This window comes from Anguilla anguilla, chromosome 4, assembly GCF_013347855.1.
Source record: "Anguilla anguilla isolate fAngAng1 chromosome 4, fAngAng1.pri, whole genome shotgun sequence".
Taxonomy (NCBI): domain Eukaryota; kingdom Metazoa; phylum Chordata; class Actinopteri; order Anguilliformes; family Anguillidae; genus Anguilla; species Anguilla anguilla.
The window spans coordinates 10,973,069-10,990,036 of NC_049204.1; the positions used below are offsets into that span (position 1 = coordinate 10,973,069).

Genomic DNA, 16,968 nt, shown 5'->3' on the forward strand with positions numbered 1-16,968 from the left:
CATGTGTTTTTTCTACCCTTCAGTCTTCCTCCTCATCCTCCTATTTATAAATCCGACTTTTCAGAAGCCGCTTTAACCGGAGGAGCACAGCGGGAAATCTTTACTTTCCTACTTTTTTGCCCCAATCTTCCCCTGTCTTCCCATTTTTAACAGCATTGACTGGAACTGAAATTAAATCTATCGGTAGGAATTGACTAAGGTAAGCGGTTTATTTGAGAAAGAAGCTTGCGCGGATGTACAACATGGTGGCTCAGCACTTGTGTTAATTTATGTGAGATAAATTGGCTTAAACATTATATTTGCAGTTTATATTATATTCATTTCAATAAATAAAATAGTTATGGTATTTATCTGAATTTTGAAAAGTTTTTTTCAAGTTAATGTTGAATTATCCATCTTGCAACCGTGCTCGTGAAAGTGCATCTGTTGCAGAAATCTTTGTAGCAACTGCAAAGGAAAGGGGGCCTCCATTTAAACTCTCCCTGAGAACCTAGCGAGCCCCGGACCTCCCTTCCAAAGTTCTCAAAGTTCTGCATTTGTCTTAACCCAGTTTCCCCAGCCTTCTCTCCTGCGTCCAACTCCACGAGTCACACTCACAAAATTGTTCTTCGGGAGGTGGGTGGAGGGTTTGGGGAGGCGGGGGTCGGGCCCGTTGAACGGGAGCCTCTCGCCAGTGGCCTTCAGGGTGACCGGCCAACTTTCGAGAAAAAAGAAAGGACGAAAGTTACTTACCCCTCCCGCCGCTCGCTTCTCAGCCCTCCTGCCCTAACGCGTGCGGACAGAAGGCAGGCCCAGCGCAGCAGAAAATTCGCCCGCGAAAAAGGGCATCATCTGTCACCGTGCGGACACCAGCGCCCGGCTCGGGCCTCCGCTCGGGGGTTCACGCGAGCGGAGAGGAGGGCACATTACCTCCGCCCGCGTTGACGAGCGCATCCGCCAAGCTTCGCCGCGCCGTCCGCCGAGCGTGGATAATCCCACTTTCGAACCCCGAGCCCGTTGCGCGGCCTTTTATCCCAACCAGTAATGGGGGCAGATTCTTAATTGGACCCCTTGCGGAACTCCTCTCGCTCGAGCTGCGTAGCTCCGTCGAGTTTTTATTGGTCGCGAGCACGAACGGTCGCCACATGGGGTCCTCTCAACGGTTCTCGCCTCCTTCCCCCCCCCCCCAGGAGCCCAACCCCTTCCTGAACTCCACCCTGGAGGCGGACGCCCTCCTGCGCAGTCCCGTCCCGCCCGTGCCCAACAAGGACCAGGGGAGGCTGAGCAGCTCCGGGCGCGGCCTCCCCCCGCTCCCCTTCCCGCCGGAGCTGGTCCCCTTCGACGAGGCCCTGCGGGACGTGGGCGCCGGGCGGCCCGTGGACCCGGCGGGCGGGGCCGACATCGTGGCTCGTCACGGAGCCCAGCTGCTGGAGATCAAGGCCGCCGAGCGCAGAGGTCAGTGTTCGACGGACAGCTGAGAGCGATGCCCTAGGGCAGCGGTAACCAACCCTGCTCCTGGAGGTCTACCGTCCTGTAGGTTTTCACTCCCAACACTAACAAAGCACACCTCAATCAACAGCTAGAGAGCTGCATGGAGCTGCTAATTAGTAGTTAATTAGAGTCAGGTGTGGCAAATTAGGGTTGATATGAAAACCTACAGGATTGTAGATCTCCAGGAACAGGGTTGGTTATCGGTGCCCTAAGGCTATAACAGTCACCTACATGCTTAAAACAGGCCACATATTCTACATAGTGTTCCAGAAGTCACACATATTTTAGGTCTCTGAAATGCCTGACCTGAGGATTTTGAATGATCTAGTCACCCAAGTTTATTTTATGTAGTATTTACCTCAGATGCATTACGATGCATTTGAATATGATCTGTTTGATGTATTGATAATGAAGGCAGTCGGGAAAGTCTATTGGTCAAGAATTCATGGTCTTTATAGTATGCTGGTTATGTTGTGGTCTTTACTTTACTTATATGAAATGCAATGGGTTGTTTTAAAACCATACCCATATACTTGTTGTGGAAACAAAATGAAAAATCTATGTTTAGAGAACATGGTACACATTTGTTAGAATATAATGAAACCTGTTTGCAAGTGATGAGAATTCTGTGGTGTTGCTTTTCTAGCTCTGTAATTGACAGGTCACTGTTGGGATGAGTATTGTAACTGGGTGATAAGTATGCATCCCGTGAACTCAAACATTATAAAAACAAAACATGTTTTTCCAGGGCTCACACCAGATAACAGCTTGGCAACAAATTAAATTTCGTTTATCTTCTGTCCCTGCACCGGCATAACACCTAATAATGTCTGAATTGAATTATTTAGCGCCAGTAAGATGCGTTATGAAAGAAATGGGTCTCTGCGTGTCACCTTCCTGGAAATTCATCCTGGTTTCTGTTTCCAAGTAGGAGGTTTGAACTTGAACTTAACCATGGGTGTTGAGAAAGGAGGCAGAATTTTGAAAGTGTGATGGGAGATACACAGGGCTTTATACGCCTCAGAATTAAAGTGGATGTCGAGTGCTGTCCAAAGCAAAACCATTTAACTGAGAGTTTGGCGGGGGCCGTGTGGTACCTCCACCAGTTTTGGGTTTTATGAGGTCTCGCTCGCTCATCACAGCAGAAGAGGCCTTAGGTTGAGGAAGAAGGCCGCAGCAGTGCTACAGTAATGTAACAAGAAGGATGATAACGTGCTGCAGCTTTGCGATTTTGTCATTTTCTCTGGCCGTCAGAAATGGAGAAGCAGATGAAGATCGAGAACCTGTTTGTGACGTGGCAGCAGAGATCCGCGCAGTCCAACATGCCCATCACCGTGAGTACCCACAATGCAACGCGCCGCGCCGCGTGAGTGCGTCCGAAAAACCTACGGGCTAGAGGGCCGAGGGGCCGTCTGTCATGTACTCTTCAACTGTTTACGTCTCAACTGCCTCCCCAGCTGTGTCTGTACGCGGTCTCCGACTCACTCCACCTTCAAATTGAAAATAAAGTTAAATAAATTTTAAAAGAGCACTTTTTTCCATCCTTGAATTCCGGGAATGTATGCTCTTCATTATCAAGAAAAATAACCTCTTAACAGAACTGTCAAATACTGAAAAAAGAAGCCAAAGTTGAGCTATATTGGAAAGCTTCAATTTTTGATTTTGGTTTAAATTGATACCGCGTTCAAAGTACAAAAAAAAAAAAAGATCATTTCCTCGTGCGTATTACTGCGTACGTCTTCTGAGAACGAAAAAAAAGTCAATCCTCCCCTTTGAAGTTAATGAGACGGGAGCTGTGAGCCGGTGCCTTTTGTTCCAGCGCGCGGACAGGCCGCCGCGATCAGCCGTGAGATCAGTGTTATTCCACCTCGCGCTAGACCAGATTAATCCATCACGGCCCTGCAGGCTGTCAGCCGGCACATGCGGCATGACCTGTGCGCGGGAGGGAGCCCTCTCCGTTCGTCAGCCCGATTCCCCGGCGGCCCCGCGGCTCCTGATTCCGCTATCCGCCCGTTCCGGACCCCCTGATTGATTGCGCCGTTTGATTGTGCGAAAGTGACAGGCCAGCGCGTTAGCGTAGATCTGACGGGGCCCTCCTCCACCCCAGGGCCGCGCGGGGGGGGGGGGGGGGGGAGATTGATATGTTAATGGCACCCATCTCTCTCTCCCGGCGGGCTTTCGCCGGAGGTTCGTTTATGGATCTCAGACGGGCTGAAACGAGCGTCCGCGCGCGGCTGATGTTCGAACCGTCCGGAGCCGTGGAAATCCTAACCCCGCCCTGAGAGAGACGGGGAGACGAGCGGTTGCCGAAGCGTCGGTTTCAGGCCGTCGTCTGGGTCGACGTCGTCCGCTGCCGCAGCGCTACTGCGGGGCGCCCCCCCCCCCCCCCCCGTCGGGTTCGATTTGACGCCGGCGCCGCCGTGTCGCCCCTTTCAGGCGGCCGACCTGGACACCCTGAAGCAGTCGTCCCGCCTGGTCCACTACTGCGCCACGCCGCTCCTCTTCGACCCCGTCTTCCGCAAGCAGATCCAGGAGGAGCAGATCATCCACCCGCAGGTCAAGGTGAGGACTCCCCCGTGCCGTCCTGTCCCAGCGACGGGGCGACCGTGCCCACACTCACCACCCAGGTGGTGCCCTCTAGACCCCCCCGGTCATGTCCTCCTTCCGCCTCACCCATGATCGAGCGTTGACGTAGACTCTTTTTTTTTTACCGCTTTCCTTCTCTGTCCCGGCCCCGCCCTCCGGCGTCGGTCTGGCAGAAGCGGCACCGCTCCAACGACTCCAACGCCTCGGGGCGGGACCGCAGCTACAGCACCGACTCGGCGGAGATGCTGCCCTGCCGCCTGCGGGAGGAGCCCTGGCTGCAGGACATCTCCAGCACCTTCCTGCAGCAGTACGTCCAGTACCTGCAGAGCATGGGCTTCATCCTGGTGCAGGTCCGGCCCCAGTCCCCCGCACGCAGGTAACCCTGACCCCGCCCCACATCCTTTTTCTGCAAAGGCAGGTAACCCTGACCCCGCCCACTTCCTTACTCTGCAAAGGCAGGTAACCCTGACCCCGCCCACTTCATTACTCTGCAAAGGCTGGTAACCCTGACCCCGCCCACTTCATTACTCTGCAAAGGCTGGTAACCCTGACCCCACCCACTTCCTTACTCTGCAAAGGCAGGTAACCCTGACCCCGCCCACTTCCTTACTCTGCAAAGGCAGGTAACCCTGACCCCACCCACTCATTTACTCTCAAAGGCAGGTGACCCTGACCCCGCCCACTTCCTTACTCTGCAAAGGCAGGTAACCCTGACCCCGCCCACTTCATTACTCTGCAAAGGCTGGTAACTCTGACCCCGCCCACTTCCTTACTCTGCAAAGGCAGGTAACCCTGACCCCGCCCACTTCCTTACTCTGCAAAGGCAGGTAACCCTGACCCCACCCACTCATTTACTCTCAAAGGCAGGTAACCCTGACCCCGCCCACTCATTTACTGTCAAAGGCAGGTGACCCTCACCCCGCCCACTCATTTACTCTCAAAGGCAGGTAACCCTGACCCCGCCCCACATCCTTACTCTCAAAGGCAGGTAACCCTGACCCCACCCACTCATTTACTCTCAAAGGCAGGTGACCCTATCATTTTCCTGGCTGGTGCGCCACAGCACGCTGCGGCTTGTGTGCCCCGAGGACCGGGCTTTGACCGTGACCGTGACCTTGACCTTTGTCCCAACGCAGCATCGCGCGAGCCCGGGCGGCCGCCTTCAGCTCGATGTCCACCGAGGGCCGGACGTCCTTCTCCTACAACAAGCAGAAGAGCGAGGACAGTCCGAAGGTGAGCGGCCGTTCGGCCCGGCGGCGGGAAAGCGTTTCTCACGAGCGGCGGCCGAGATGTCACAGACTCTCTCTCTCTCTCTCTCTCTCTCGTTTTCTCCCTCCTCCAGCAGAACAGCGCGTCAGGGACCGCCGCCTACCACCTCCAGCGGGCCCTGCCTGGGGGAATCGTGCTGATGGAGCTGGCCTTTCAGGTGAGGTGACCGAAAAGAAACACAATTTTGGCCGCCATTTCTCGCTCCTAACTCTGATGGTATGGGCTCACGACCAAAGATCTCTGTCAGTCCAACAAAGACTGTCTAGTACATATTAGCATCAGTTCCAGCACTCTCCTCTTTGAAGAAGGAACAGCATAGGAAGATCCCATCGATGCACTGTGAGTTAAATATTTGTAGTTAGTCGGTATGTTTGTTGACCGCTTTGGTAAATGAGGATCGTGGTGCCTTCATTTTAATGACATCTGAGCCACTAAAAACTGAAATTGAAGCTTGTGAAAGCTTTTCTGAGGTCTGAGGGGCATTTTGTCAGAAGTTCCATGACGCACAACTTTGAAGTTGAAACGCAGTTTAAAAGGTGGATTGATCATTTGAGCAAATAGCCCGTAATTGAGTTTGTATTTCATCGGAAAATCTCAGTTTTACCTTTGAAGTTGTGCCTCCTTCTCCCAGAGCCGGCTGCGTTTGTTGCTGTGAATGTTCGTCTGGGCACAGGCAGGAACAGAATCTGCTCTCAGTATAACCTGAGTGAAAAATGAACTTCGTAATTCTATATGTAATTCTGTATATTAGCTTTGCCATGGTTGGCTCCATTCTGTATTTGACAACCACTAATAGTAGTAGTTATGGTTGTATTGTTGTATTGTAATTTTGGTTGGAGCAGCGCACCACTCTCCCACTTCACAGATAAATGCTGTACAATTTTTGCAATTTATGACTCGCGTGATTGATGTTTACTCTGTCGGTCCTGTGGCGCTGTGTGCGGTTGAGCGAGCGAAGGCCAGTTCTCCATCCCTCTCTCTCTCTCTCTCTCACTCTCTCTCTCACTCACCCAGGGCTGTTACTTCTGTGTGAAGCAGTACGCTTTGGAGTGCTCGCGGATCCCCATGGGCCAGACGGTCAACTCCCAGGTAACCCACGTTCGTCCGCGTTTATCCGGAAAACAAAAAATAAAGAGCCCGCCCCGGGCCCTTAGAGCCCATCTGCGGCGATCTTTCACCGGCGGGGGGGGGTGGGGGGGTGGGGGGTGGGGGGGGGGAGGCTCCAATTCACGGAAGAAACACGGTTCTGCCGATTTAAACCCTCCAGATATTTTTTCCAGGAGTCCGCCATCTGCACAGCAACCATTTTGCTTTCCTTCACACCACTTCAGGGTCATGTGACTGTCCCTTCTCTCTCCTCTCCGAAAATGTGCTTGTTTTTCCTGTGCGTGTTTACGTCGACTTTGACGCATTTCACTGGAGCCTGGCCAAGTTGCCTCTCAGCCGAAGTGTAATGAAGTCCAAATATTTTTAAGCCGCTTCTGTGTTTACCAGAAAGTCCCTGATGCCACTCTCCAGATTTTATTTATTTATTTATTTTTGTTTAACCCTCTGTTACGATATTGCACTGTGTCAGGTGCTACAGCTGGTAATTAGTAGAACAGTGAGAGGATTTCTTTAAATGGAAACATCTGTTGTTTGCTAGGATGCCCCGCAAAGGCATCAGGGGTGATTTGTCTTTGAATCCCACCTGACTGCTCTCCTCTCCCTGCAACTTTGTGTTGGAGAAACTGAATGTACGCAGACATGTCTCCTAGCCATATTGCTGTGAGTTGAATGCAACAACAATGAATGGAAGCAGGTAAATTAATTAAACAGTTCATTCTTTAAGATAGGAAGATCATTTGGGAACATAAGGTGCGTTTTCACTTGCCCTTAACGCTCACACAGTGATGATTTAAATTTCTTACACAATAAAATGAGCTGTTAAGCCCAGAAGAAAATACACAAAATTATTTTGTACGAAGTGAAACGCAAGGACAAAGGCATTGCTGGTAGATTGAACAGAGGCCTTATTTACTTTTATTATTGCCAGTAGGTAAATGTCGGACTTGATAAATGTCACGTAGGGTTGCTGTTTAAAAAGGTAGTTTATGTATGTAGACAATGACAAAGACAATGACTAAAGAAATTGTTTCATTCCTACTGATGTACGTAAGTCACACGTTTCAGTTTGAGAATGTGTATTCTTAATTTAAACTTGAATCCAAACTTTCAGAAAGTGCTAGAAGTTTTGCATGTGCGCGCGCCTTGAGAGACAAATGCAAATGTTTATTTTCGACAAAAAGAGAAAGAATTGGGTGCGCTCCCCAGGGATAAGGGAACCTGTGTGGGAGCTCATCCGAGTTCTAAAACGACATGAAGTAAGCTCCCGAAGAGGAAGGAAGAGCAGCTCTTCAGCTGAAAACACACACACACACACACACACACACTCACAGATTAGGTCGGCCCACTTGCTGTGCTTTGGTGTGTTCATAATTCAAATGAAAAGGTTGATAAGCTAATGTTCCAGCACAGTTTGGCCTTCATCAAAGCAAAGAGCTGATCCTTATACTTGAGTGAACAAGTGCTGGGGACAACAGGTTAAAATCTCATGGAGAGATAGTATTCTCAGGCAGATGAAAAAAATAGTAAAAGTAGTAAATGATGGGAGTTGTTGGCAGTTCTGGAGGACAGTTCTGTTTTTGGGTGTAACTCCAAATCCATGGTTTATTTATACATCAAATTTAGGTTTGGTTTTTATCCGGTTTTATTTTGTTTTGTTTTGTTTTTTGTTTTTTGTTTTTTGGGGGGGGGGGTGGGGGTGGGGGGGGGAGAAAAGGAAGAGGTAAAAACAGCATAGGCATAGCCTAATGTGGGCCTCAAATTATTAAATTCTTTAGCAAGACCACTTTGGAAAAAGCACAAGGCCAAATCGGGAGGGGAGTATGGCCAAAATCAAATTCAACATCAAGGCCAAAAAGGCCACTGAAGACATCGAGGCCAAAAAGCACTTATCCCATTCAAACAATCACAAGTCATATGAGAAAGAAGCATACAAGTGCAAAACTATTCATACCAAAACTCTATATCGAAATAAAAAAATATGGCACTGGTACTGGTAAATATGGCAGGTAGATTTTTTTTATTCTAACCATAACTTGTTTTACACCATGAAACAAAAATATGGCAGGTACCAGTAAATACAGTACTGAGATATTAATAGATAAGTATTAATACACATTTATGCAAATATTTGTCATATTTATATTGTATGCATACAGACAGGTGACAAATTAAAGGAAAAACCAACATAAAGTGTCTTAGTAAGGCTTTAGGCATCCACAAGCTGCCAGAACAGCTTCAATGTGCCTTGGCATAGATTCTACAAGTCTCTGGATGTCTACTGGAGGAATGGAACACAATTCTTCCAAAAGCTATTCCCTCATTTGGTGTATTGATAGTGGTGGTGGTCCAAAATCTCCCATTGGTGTTCAGTTTGGTTGAGATCTGGTGACTGAAGGCCATAGCATATGATTCCCATCATTTTCATACTCATCAAACAATTCAGTGACCCCTCGTGCCCTGTGGATGGGGGCACTGTCATCCTGGAAGAGACCACTGCCATCAGGATAGAAGTGTTTCATCATAGGATAAAGGTGATCTCTCGAAATAACTTTGTATTGTATTTAGCACACTGCCAGAAATGAGCAAATCATTCAAGATGAGCCATTGCAATGCAGACCAATGTTCCTGAACACAATGAGTCTAAATAAGTGAATACTCAGCCAAGGCTGTCTGCAGTACAGTAACAGAACAGTAAACCTGAAATTGTTTGAATCTTGTCATTGAACATAATATTAACAATTACATTTTTGTTTAATGTATTTTGAAGCGTAAAGCAGCAGATTTAACAACATGTATCAAAGCAACTTCTAACTGGGATTATTGACAATAATGTCAAATGTCTCTGGAGTACTTTTTATTTTATTTGCTGGGTGACAACAGAACATTCATGAACATTCAGTCAAGGTTGTCCAGTGGCGTATAAACCAGCCTATAGCCTGGAAGCTACTTAATACATTGGCTAACGTAAGTCATCTAGACGGAGAGCCTACTGAATCACAACGTTGTAAGCAATATAAATTTTATGAATCGGACCATATGTATATATGCATACATATGGTACATTTACCATTTACCATTTACCATGTATGGTGTTTGGCTGACTTGCATGAAATGAACGTTAGCTGTATAGCTAACTGGTTCCGTTATCTCGCACCATTCGGTATTCAAGTGATGTGGGCAAACTAGAGTAAATGATATGCATGGTGATTGAAAATCTCTGGGCTTCGCTGTTTGATTGGCAAGCACGAGAGACACCCCTAAAACAAAGCGATGCTTCAAGCTTCACGTCAGCGCGAAGACTGCGATTCCCCCACTGACTGGTTTTTGTTGCTAATTTCACTGCACAGTGTTTGAGCGGGGCCCCCTCCAGTTTATGTTGCTCTACACATGCTTGGGTGTAATGACCTTAATGACCTTAATGTAGATAATCATCATAACCTTCTACCACCATCACTGACCTCTGTGTCTGTATTTTATATTTGTGTGTGACCTTGCTCTTCCTCTCAGTCGGTGTGTGTGTGTGCGTGTGTGCGCGTGTGTGCGTGTGTGTGCACGTGCGTCTGTCTGTCTGTCTGTGTGTGTGTATATTTGTACACTTGCGTGTGTGATTGTGTGTGCGTGTGTGTTCGTGTGTGTTTGTGTGAGTGTGTGGGTGTGTTTCTGTGTGTGTGTAAGTGTTTCTGTGCGCATGTGTGTGTAAGTGTTTCTGTGTGTGTGTGTGTGTGTGTAAGTGTTTCTGTGTGAGTGTGTGTCATCTTTCTCACACCACCGGTGCAGACTGTGGCTGGCGGCTGCCCCCACGCTTGCGTGTGTCCTGCTGTCTGTCTGTCTCACGGTGTCTCTCTGAGCCCCCGTGCCATCTCGTCTCCTCTCTCCATCAGGGCTCCCTCCTCCTCAGCAAACCGCGTAGCAAGCCGTACGCCGAGGCCGCCTCCGTCTCTGACTCTGCGGTATGTCCCAGCAATCCCTGGGGCGGGCTGCGTCCATCCAATCAGGCTTCACCGCTCTAAACCACCCGCCCCTCCCACCCGAACCCGCTCACTTTTTCCTGACTTTCCTGCCTCTGTCCTACCCCCCCATCCTCCCCCCCCCACCCCCCCCTCGCACCCTGCCTGTCCCTGCTCCCCCCCCCCCCCCCCGGGCTGATGGGTTCCTCTTCTGTTTGAATGCGCCAGGCTCCTGCAGTTCTCCAGCCAATGGGGACTCCCGTTTAAAAATTTCAATTTCTATCTCTTTTCCGTTTTGGGTTACCCCTCTTTTTTTTTGTCCTGCTGGGAAGGGGAAGGGGAAGGGGAGGGAGGAGCAACCTCTGCTTTTGCTGGGGCACGGGGGCGCTGTGACTCTCCTACTGTGTGTCCGAAACGCTGCTACACGACTGAGGCTTGTTTCGCGGCCTTTAATTCCTGAAGCCGTCGCGGCGCGAAGCCCGCGGCCCGTTTCAGGGTTCATTAAAGCGCGTCGATGTCACGCATATATTAACCACGCCCCGTTTCACGGTCACCACCAGGTAAGTGCGAGCGTATGGTGAAGGGGGGGGTGGTGGGGGCGGCGTTACTCTGGAGTGTGTGTGTCACCAGGCTTTGGCGCTCCGGAGATGCGCGCGCTAAGCCACACCTGGACCCCACCCCCCCCCTGGGGTGAGCGGGTAAGTGCGACCACGGTGCCAACGGGGGGGGGGGGGCCCGCTTCCCGAATCGGAGCTCCCGACGCACTCGCTAATGCTTTCAGCGGGGCGACCTCCAGCACGACGAGCAGCTACGGGATTCGCGGGCCCCTCTCCTGGCCACTGCCCCGTCCGACCCTCTGCTGCTGGGCTCTTAACAGGCTCTCTTCTGGCTTCACCTCTTTCCCCCGGTCAGCTCTTTACCTGCGGTATCCCCGCTTCTAAATGGACCCGTTGAAATGTTTTGCTTTTTTTTTTTTTTGTCGTGGTGTGCTATCCTCATTTACACCCCCCCCCCCCCCATTTTTAGAAATGTCATTGTTCAGATGAGCCATGACAGCTTTTGGGGGGGAGGGTTTTTTTTTTTTTAGATGCTATTAGCCTTGTCTCCCATGTGTTCAAACTGGGACCATTAGCTGATATTTACATCGGTCACGTTCCCTCTGGTCCAGCTGTTAGGTAGACGGACAGTGGGGTCGATGGTGTGTCCACACACACACACACACACGTGCTTAATGCTCTCTGCTGGGCAGAAAGTGATCAGGCGTGGAGCGCGCTCCTCTCGCAGTCTCCTGTGTGAGTTCTGCCTCTCCGAGACTCCGAGCGCCAGATGCCGTTTCGGGTTTGACGTCTGCGTGCGGCGAACTTAAAAGCACGGAAGGAAAAAAAAAAAAAATTTGAATTCTTGTCCACCTCGTAACCACGGCATTCAGGCTGTTCTGCAGTGAGAATAATGACAACTTCACTGCCTTTTGACAACCCCTGAAGCATTTTTTCAGACGGGAAAGGGTTGTCTCCTAGTCAGCCGCAATATGCATTCCCCGAATGGGTGGTGCACAGCGGGGATTGCACTTGGTAGTAGGTCATCAACACTTCTTTTGTTACTCTTAATTACTCCCAGCTCTCCTCGGCTCGTAAGCGGACGGCTTAAAGGTCTAATTTAATTGGGCCCCGGGCTTCAGAAATAGCACACAGCGGGAGCCCTGTGTGAAAAGTTCTAAGGGTTTCCATGAACCACGGTGTGACCAAAAGTATCTGGACACCCCTTGGTCTGGGGCTGTTTTTCGTGGTTTGGGCTAGGCCCCTTAGTTCCAGTGAAGAGAAATCTTAATTCTACAGCATACATGCTCCAACATCTGGGATACTGTAAAGCCTTCCCAGAAGAGTGGAGGTTGTTGTGGCAGTAAAGGGTGGATCAACTCTGTATTAATAACCATGATTTTGGATGAGATGTTGGATGTCAGGTGTCCACATACTTTTGGCCATGTGTCAAATACTGTGAACGAGGCAGGTTTGGTTCCCCTCTTCCTCTCCTTGGATTCCGTCGTTACGTAGCTTGTGTTTCAATTCACTTCGACAAATTTAGCAGAGGATTACGCTGCTCATCTTTATTTTAATTGTGCACAGGTGCGTTTGAGTAGATGTTAAGTACTTAAGGAAAGCTCGCTCGAGACTTGTCCAAATGCGGATGCCGCCTAATGCGAACACAGCAGGGCTTGCGGACGTGCATCGATTGACATAGCGCGCTCAGGCATTCGCTTCTCTCTTACTGTGGGCCTCTGATTTAATAAGACCTATTTACATTTGTTCCAAGCCAAATGGCCAAGATGAAAGCCACTGCAGCGGCAGCGTTTAGTGCTTCTCCCCCTCTTTATCGTTCCGTAATTACTCCACGTTGTGTCCTTTCTGTGCAGTCAATTTGCATTTGCCATTAAGGCATTTTTTTTTGTAATTCAGTCTTTGATGTTGGACGTAATTAAATAAAATGCCATTATGAAATTGATTGACATCACTTTGACGCCGCAGGACTCGCAGATGAAGGCGGGAGCACGCGGTAAGCACTTTCAAGTGCGCGGCACAGTTTGTCGAATTTGACGGGAACGTGGCTGACCAACTGAAAAGCGGATTTAGTTTGTTTCCCCCTCCCAACCACGCCCCCCCCCCCCCTTGGCTGTAATGCAAAGATGGGTTAAAGGTGGGCTTTCAAGGGAGAGCAGAGCTAATTAGAGCACTAACACGCGTTCCATTCTTACGATGGAAGATGGGGCATTTGCAGCGTCGCTGCGCGGGTCAAATTCAAGCGACGTCGTTGCTTGAATGGGGGGGAAAAATGGCGTTTTACTGGCCTCCGATCCCATGGTGGTGGTGGTGAGGAACGGGGGCGGGGCACGCCGGGCTTCCGCCAATGGGCGCGGGGGTGGGGCGGGGGGGGCGGGGCCTTTGAGGTTGGCGGTTTCCGGCGGTGACGGCCGCCCCTGCCTGTCTTGCAGCTGTCCATGCTCTTCACGGAGGAGTGCGACAAGGTGCGGGACCTGATGCACGTGCACTCCTTCAGCTACGACTTCCACCTGCGCGTGGTGCACCAGTACCTGCTGGGCTGTCACATGACCCTGCGGCAGGGCTACCAGCTCACCAGCTTCCTGGAGGACTTCATCGCCCACCACCCGGACATCCCCAAGTTCGGCCGCAACCACGTCTTCCAGGGTGAGTCCGCCGCACCGTACCGTGCAGACCCGCCGGAACAAAATTATGGGATCGCTACTGTAGGCTCTGCCTACTTGGAAGGTGGGAGGTGGATCGCTTTAAATCAATGCTATTGTAAATATAGGGAAGACAGTTGTCAGCTGAGAAAGCTTCATCATGCTTTGTAATTAGTTATAAATTGGCACAACTATTGTAAAATAAGTACAGAAATTCTTTCAAACGAGGCTTTAGGAGTGCTATAGGCCTGAGACCCTAAAGTCACATGTTCACACTCGGGCCGTTTCATTGGTTAACCAGGATTTTGGCAGCGCAAGGCCACAACTGCAGGGACCATGTGTGTTGAAGGTCACCCTGCATTTCTCAGGTTATTGCTGCTTCAGCTCCCACCAAGTGTCCACAAAGCACTCGCAGGGTAGCAGTTTAGTGAGCGAGACACACGCCTCTCTGTATCAGTGCTAGTGCTCTCCTGCAGTACTGCGTGGGCTAAAGGGTGTAAAAGTAACTGGCTATGGCCGAGTGAATCTGATTCCTGCACCAGTGTGGGCGACACATTGGAAGCACAATTGCTGATTCCAAATGTGAACGCTAGTCCTTCCATCTGCTTGTAATAAAATTTACTGGAAAAAAATGTTGAAAAAACAAAACTGTGGTAAAGGTGATAAAACTTTTATCTTGCCACATTTGCATCCATTGGGCCGGTGTGTAATTAAAATATAAAATAAAATCTGCTGAAGTGTTCATATAAACTTATGAGTCAGTGAAATTTACAATACTCAAACTTAGCGGCTTAGCTTTACTTCTGACCCTTGCAGTACTACAGGTCTGAATATACAGGTATGAAGGTAGGAAAGCTCAACAGTATTACCTGTGTAATACTTTTGTATGCTTGTCCAACAGGAAACTATTCTGTCTCCACGGGGATGATCACGGCTCACCAGCTTTACAACTACATCACCGACCACGCCGGCACCTACAAGATGAAGCCCCTGCGTATGTCCAAGGCTGCAGTGACCACGGACATCAAGAAGGGGGCGCCAAGCGCCGACCTGCACGAGTACGCGTTGGTGGCTCTCTGGAACAGGTAAGGAGATGGTTTTCGTGGAAACTTCTGGAAACGACTGCACTGGGCTTTTATGTCGGCCTTTTCCCCTGGACTGGCACCGCGGAACGCCGATCGTCTCTTTTTCAGCTCCGGCTCCTACAAGGACCTGGAGGGCCTGCGTCACCACGACGACTTCGACGTGTCGCTGCTGGTGTGTCACAACGCGGCTCCTTTCGAGGAGCAGTCTGAGGGGGAGAGGCACCTGCTGAGGTAAGGTCCTTGAGCTGCATGGCTTGGTCATTTTTGTCTTAACAACCACGGAAGGATTGCTCTTGGTTTCGTACTCTCAGCAACAGTCTCATCTCCCTGAAGTCTTGCAAAGTCTCATTACACCCCTAAGTAGGATAAACCCTTTCAGCCTATGCAAACTGCAGTACAGTGTTTATGTCAACATTTTTTCATGAGCAGCGAGGGGCTGGTGGTCAGTGAAGGATTCATGAAGTCTTCCCTCTTTCTCCCTCTTTCTTTTTTTCTCTGCCTTTCTCTCTCTCCTTCGCTTCCCTCCTTCCTTCCTGCAGGCTGCACTACTACGTGATCATGACCAGCCAGCGCGAGCTCTTCCCCAGGCTGACGGCCGACATGCGGCGCTTCAAGAAGCTTCCGCCCATCCACCGGGAGCCCAGCGACCTGGGGGGGCGGTCCCCGCAGGAGAGGGCGGAGCCGGGCGGGCCCCGGGAGGCCGAGGACCTGTGGGAGGAGGCGGTGGCGGCGGCGGCGGCGGCCAGCGACGGCAGCGAGTTCTACCCGCCGGACGCCCAGGAGGCCCCGGGCCTCTTCTACACCTCGCCCCTCTTCCCGCTGCTCAGCTCGGAGGTGAGCGCCGCCCGCCGGCAGATCCAGACCAGCGTGCAGCAGGCCATGGGCCACTGTCGCCGCGACAACCTGTGGCGGCGCCTCTTCCACGGCGAGCACCTGGCCCTGGACAAGCTGAAGCTGAGCAAGCTGTCCTTCGCCGAGCTGGAGGAGCTGCTGGACGCCGTGCAGAGCCGCTCGGTCGGGGAGATCGACCCCCAGCTGGTAAGGCTTGCGGCTGCCTCGCCCCTTTCAGAATGCAGTGTGTAACCACGGCGATGTGGGATTACACTGTATTGATTCACACTGTAAATACAAAGATCTATAAGCTCATACAAGACATCAATATACATTATTACACAGGGGAAAATGAGAAAGCAAAGAATGGGGGAAGAAACAAAACCATCACAATCGGTGTATTAGCCGTTAAATTGGAAGCCTTTTGGTTAAAAAGATAACATGCACTTAATGCGGACCCGTTACTTGCCCTCTGCATTTATTTGACCCATCCTGGTACCTCAGGAGCAGTGGGTTGCCTCTTTTGTTGTGGAAGGAAACCCACGTGAATACAGGGAGAACCTGCAAACTCCACACAGAGGATCTGGCTGGCCAGGCCTTGAACTCAGAACCTTTTTATTCTGGATTATGCTCACTTAAACTGGAATTATTCTGGGTTATACTCCTGAAATACAGTAATCATTGAGGTTTTCTAATTGAAGCACTATCTGAACTACCACTGGTGGAGATTTTGCCTTGGATTAATGCACTTTGAGGTACGAGGTTGTGCCGAGCGTAGAGTGCTGTTTTTTCCCCCACTCTTCAGAGTAGGCAATCAGGGATGCCCTTCATCGCCCCATCATCGCGCAATTGAATTATATATGTGCCGCAAAAGTGAGAGTGAGTGGTTATCGTGAGATGCATAACCTAACGCGAGCTCCCTCGAAACCAAAGAGGATGCCCCTCCTCATGCAGACCACTGGCTTTATGTTTTAGTGTTGACAGCCAAATGGCCCAGAAGTATTCTCTGAGGGTATTTCGGCCAGCCTGAACTGAAGAAGAAATACATGTCGCGTCCAAGACTTTGTTCGCCGTCCAAACAAGTCTGAAACCGGGGATTGTGGGCCGGGGATTTTGGCATTAGAGTCGGAGCCGGCTAAGCCGTAAATTGATCCCCATCATGTTTGACGCCAGGGTCAGGCGTTGTGTGAAATTGGTCTTCTCGTACCTGCCTGGCACGATATCGCCAAACCTCTCCTTTCAATCCCCTTGGCTACGTGGGCCCTAAATCCATACCAAGCCTCTGGTTTTCCCATCTAATCGTTCGCTGCAGGAGCGTAAATGTAGCCCCCCCCCCCCCCCCCCCCCCCCCACAGTAAGAACACGTCTTGGCTTCTGTAAGAGCACGTACCTGCTAAACAGCAAAGTAAATGGTATTGCGGTTTTCTCTTGCACAGTATGAACAGTCATGTTTGTGTCAGTGAAGTAGCCTGCACCA

At 50.4% G+C, this 16,968-nt stretch overlaps 1 protein-coding gene across 13 annotated transcripts in view; it reads left to right on the forward strand.

The window, feature by feature from the left end:
* The window catches only part of szt2 (SZT2 subunit of KICSTOR complex), an 83,423-nt gene that overhangs the window by 61,957 nt on the left and 4,498 nt on the right, over positions 1 to 16,968 (forward strand). For 7 of the 13 annotated variants that reach the window (XM_035415455.1, XM_035415457.1, XM_035415459.1 and 4 more), the window contains 12 exons: positions 1,170 to 1,434; positions 2,725 to 2,804; positions 3,907 to 4,032; positions 4,230 to 4,432; positions 5,193 to 5,289; positions 5,399 to 5,482; positions 6,340 to 6,414; positions 10,314 to 10,382; positions 13,366 to 13,579; positions 14,477 to 14,660; positions 14,769 to 14,891; positions 15,200 to 15,698. In XM_035415455.1, the coding sequence (XP_035271346.1) occupies positions 1,170 to 1,434; positions 2,725 to 2,804; positions 3,907 to 4,032; positions 4,230 to 4,432; positions 5,193 to 5,289; positions 5,399 to 5,482; positions 6,340 to 6,414; positions 10,314 to 10,382; positions 13,366 to 13,579; positions 14,477 to 14,660; positions 14,769 to 14,891; positions 15,200 to 15,698 (2,019 nt within the window). The remainder of the gene's footprint in view (positions 1 to 1,169; positions 1,435 to 2,724; positions 2,805 to 3,906; positions 4,033 to 4,229; positions 4,433 to 5,192; positions 5,290 to 5,398; positions 5,483 to 6,339; positions 6,415 to 10,313; positions 10,383 to 13,365; positions 13,580 to 14,476; positions 14,661 to 14,768; positions 14,892 to 15,199; positions 15,699 to 16,968) is intronic. The other 6 variants (XM_035415458.1, XM_035415464.1, XM_035415466.1 and 3 more) reach the window with 3 other exon arrangements.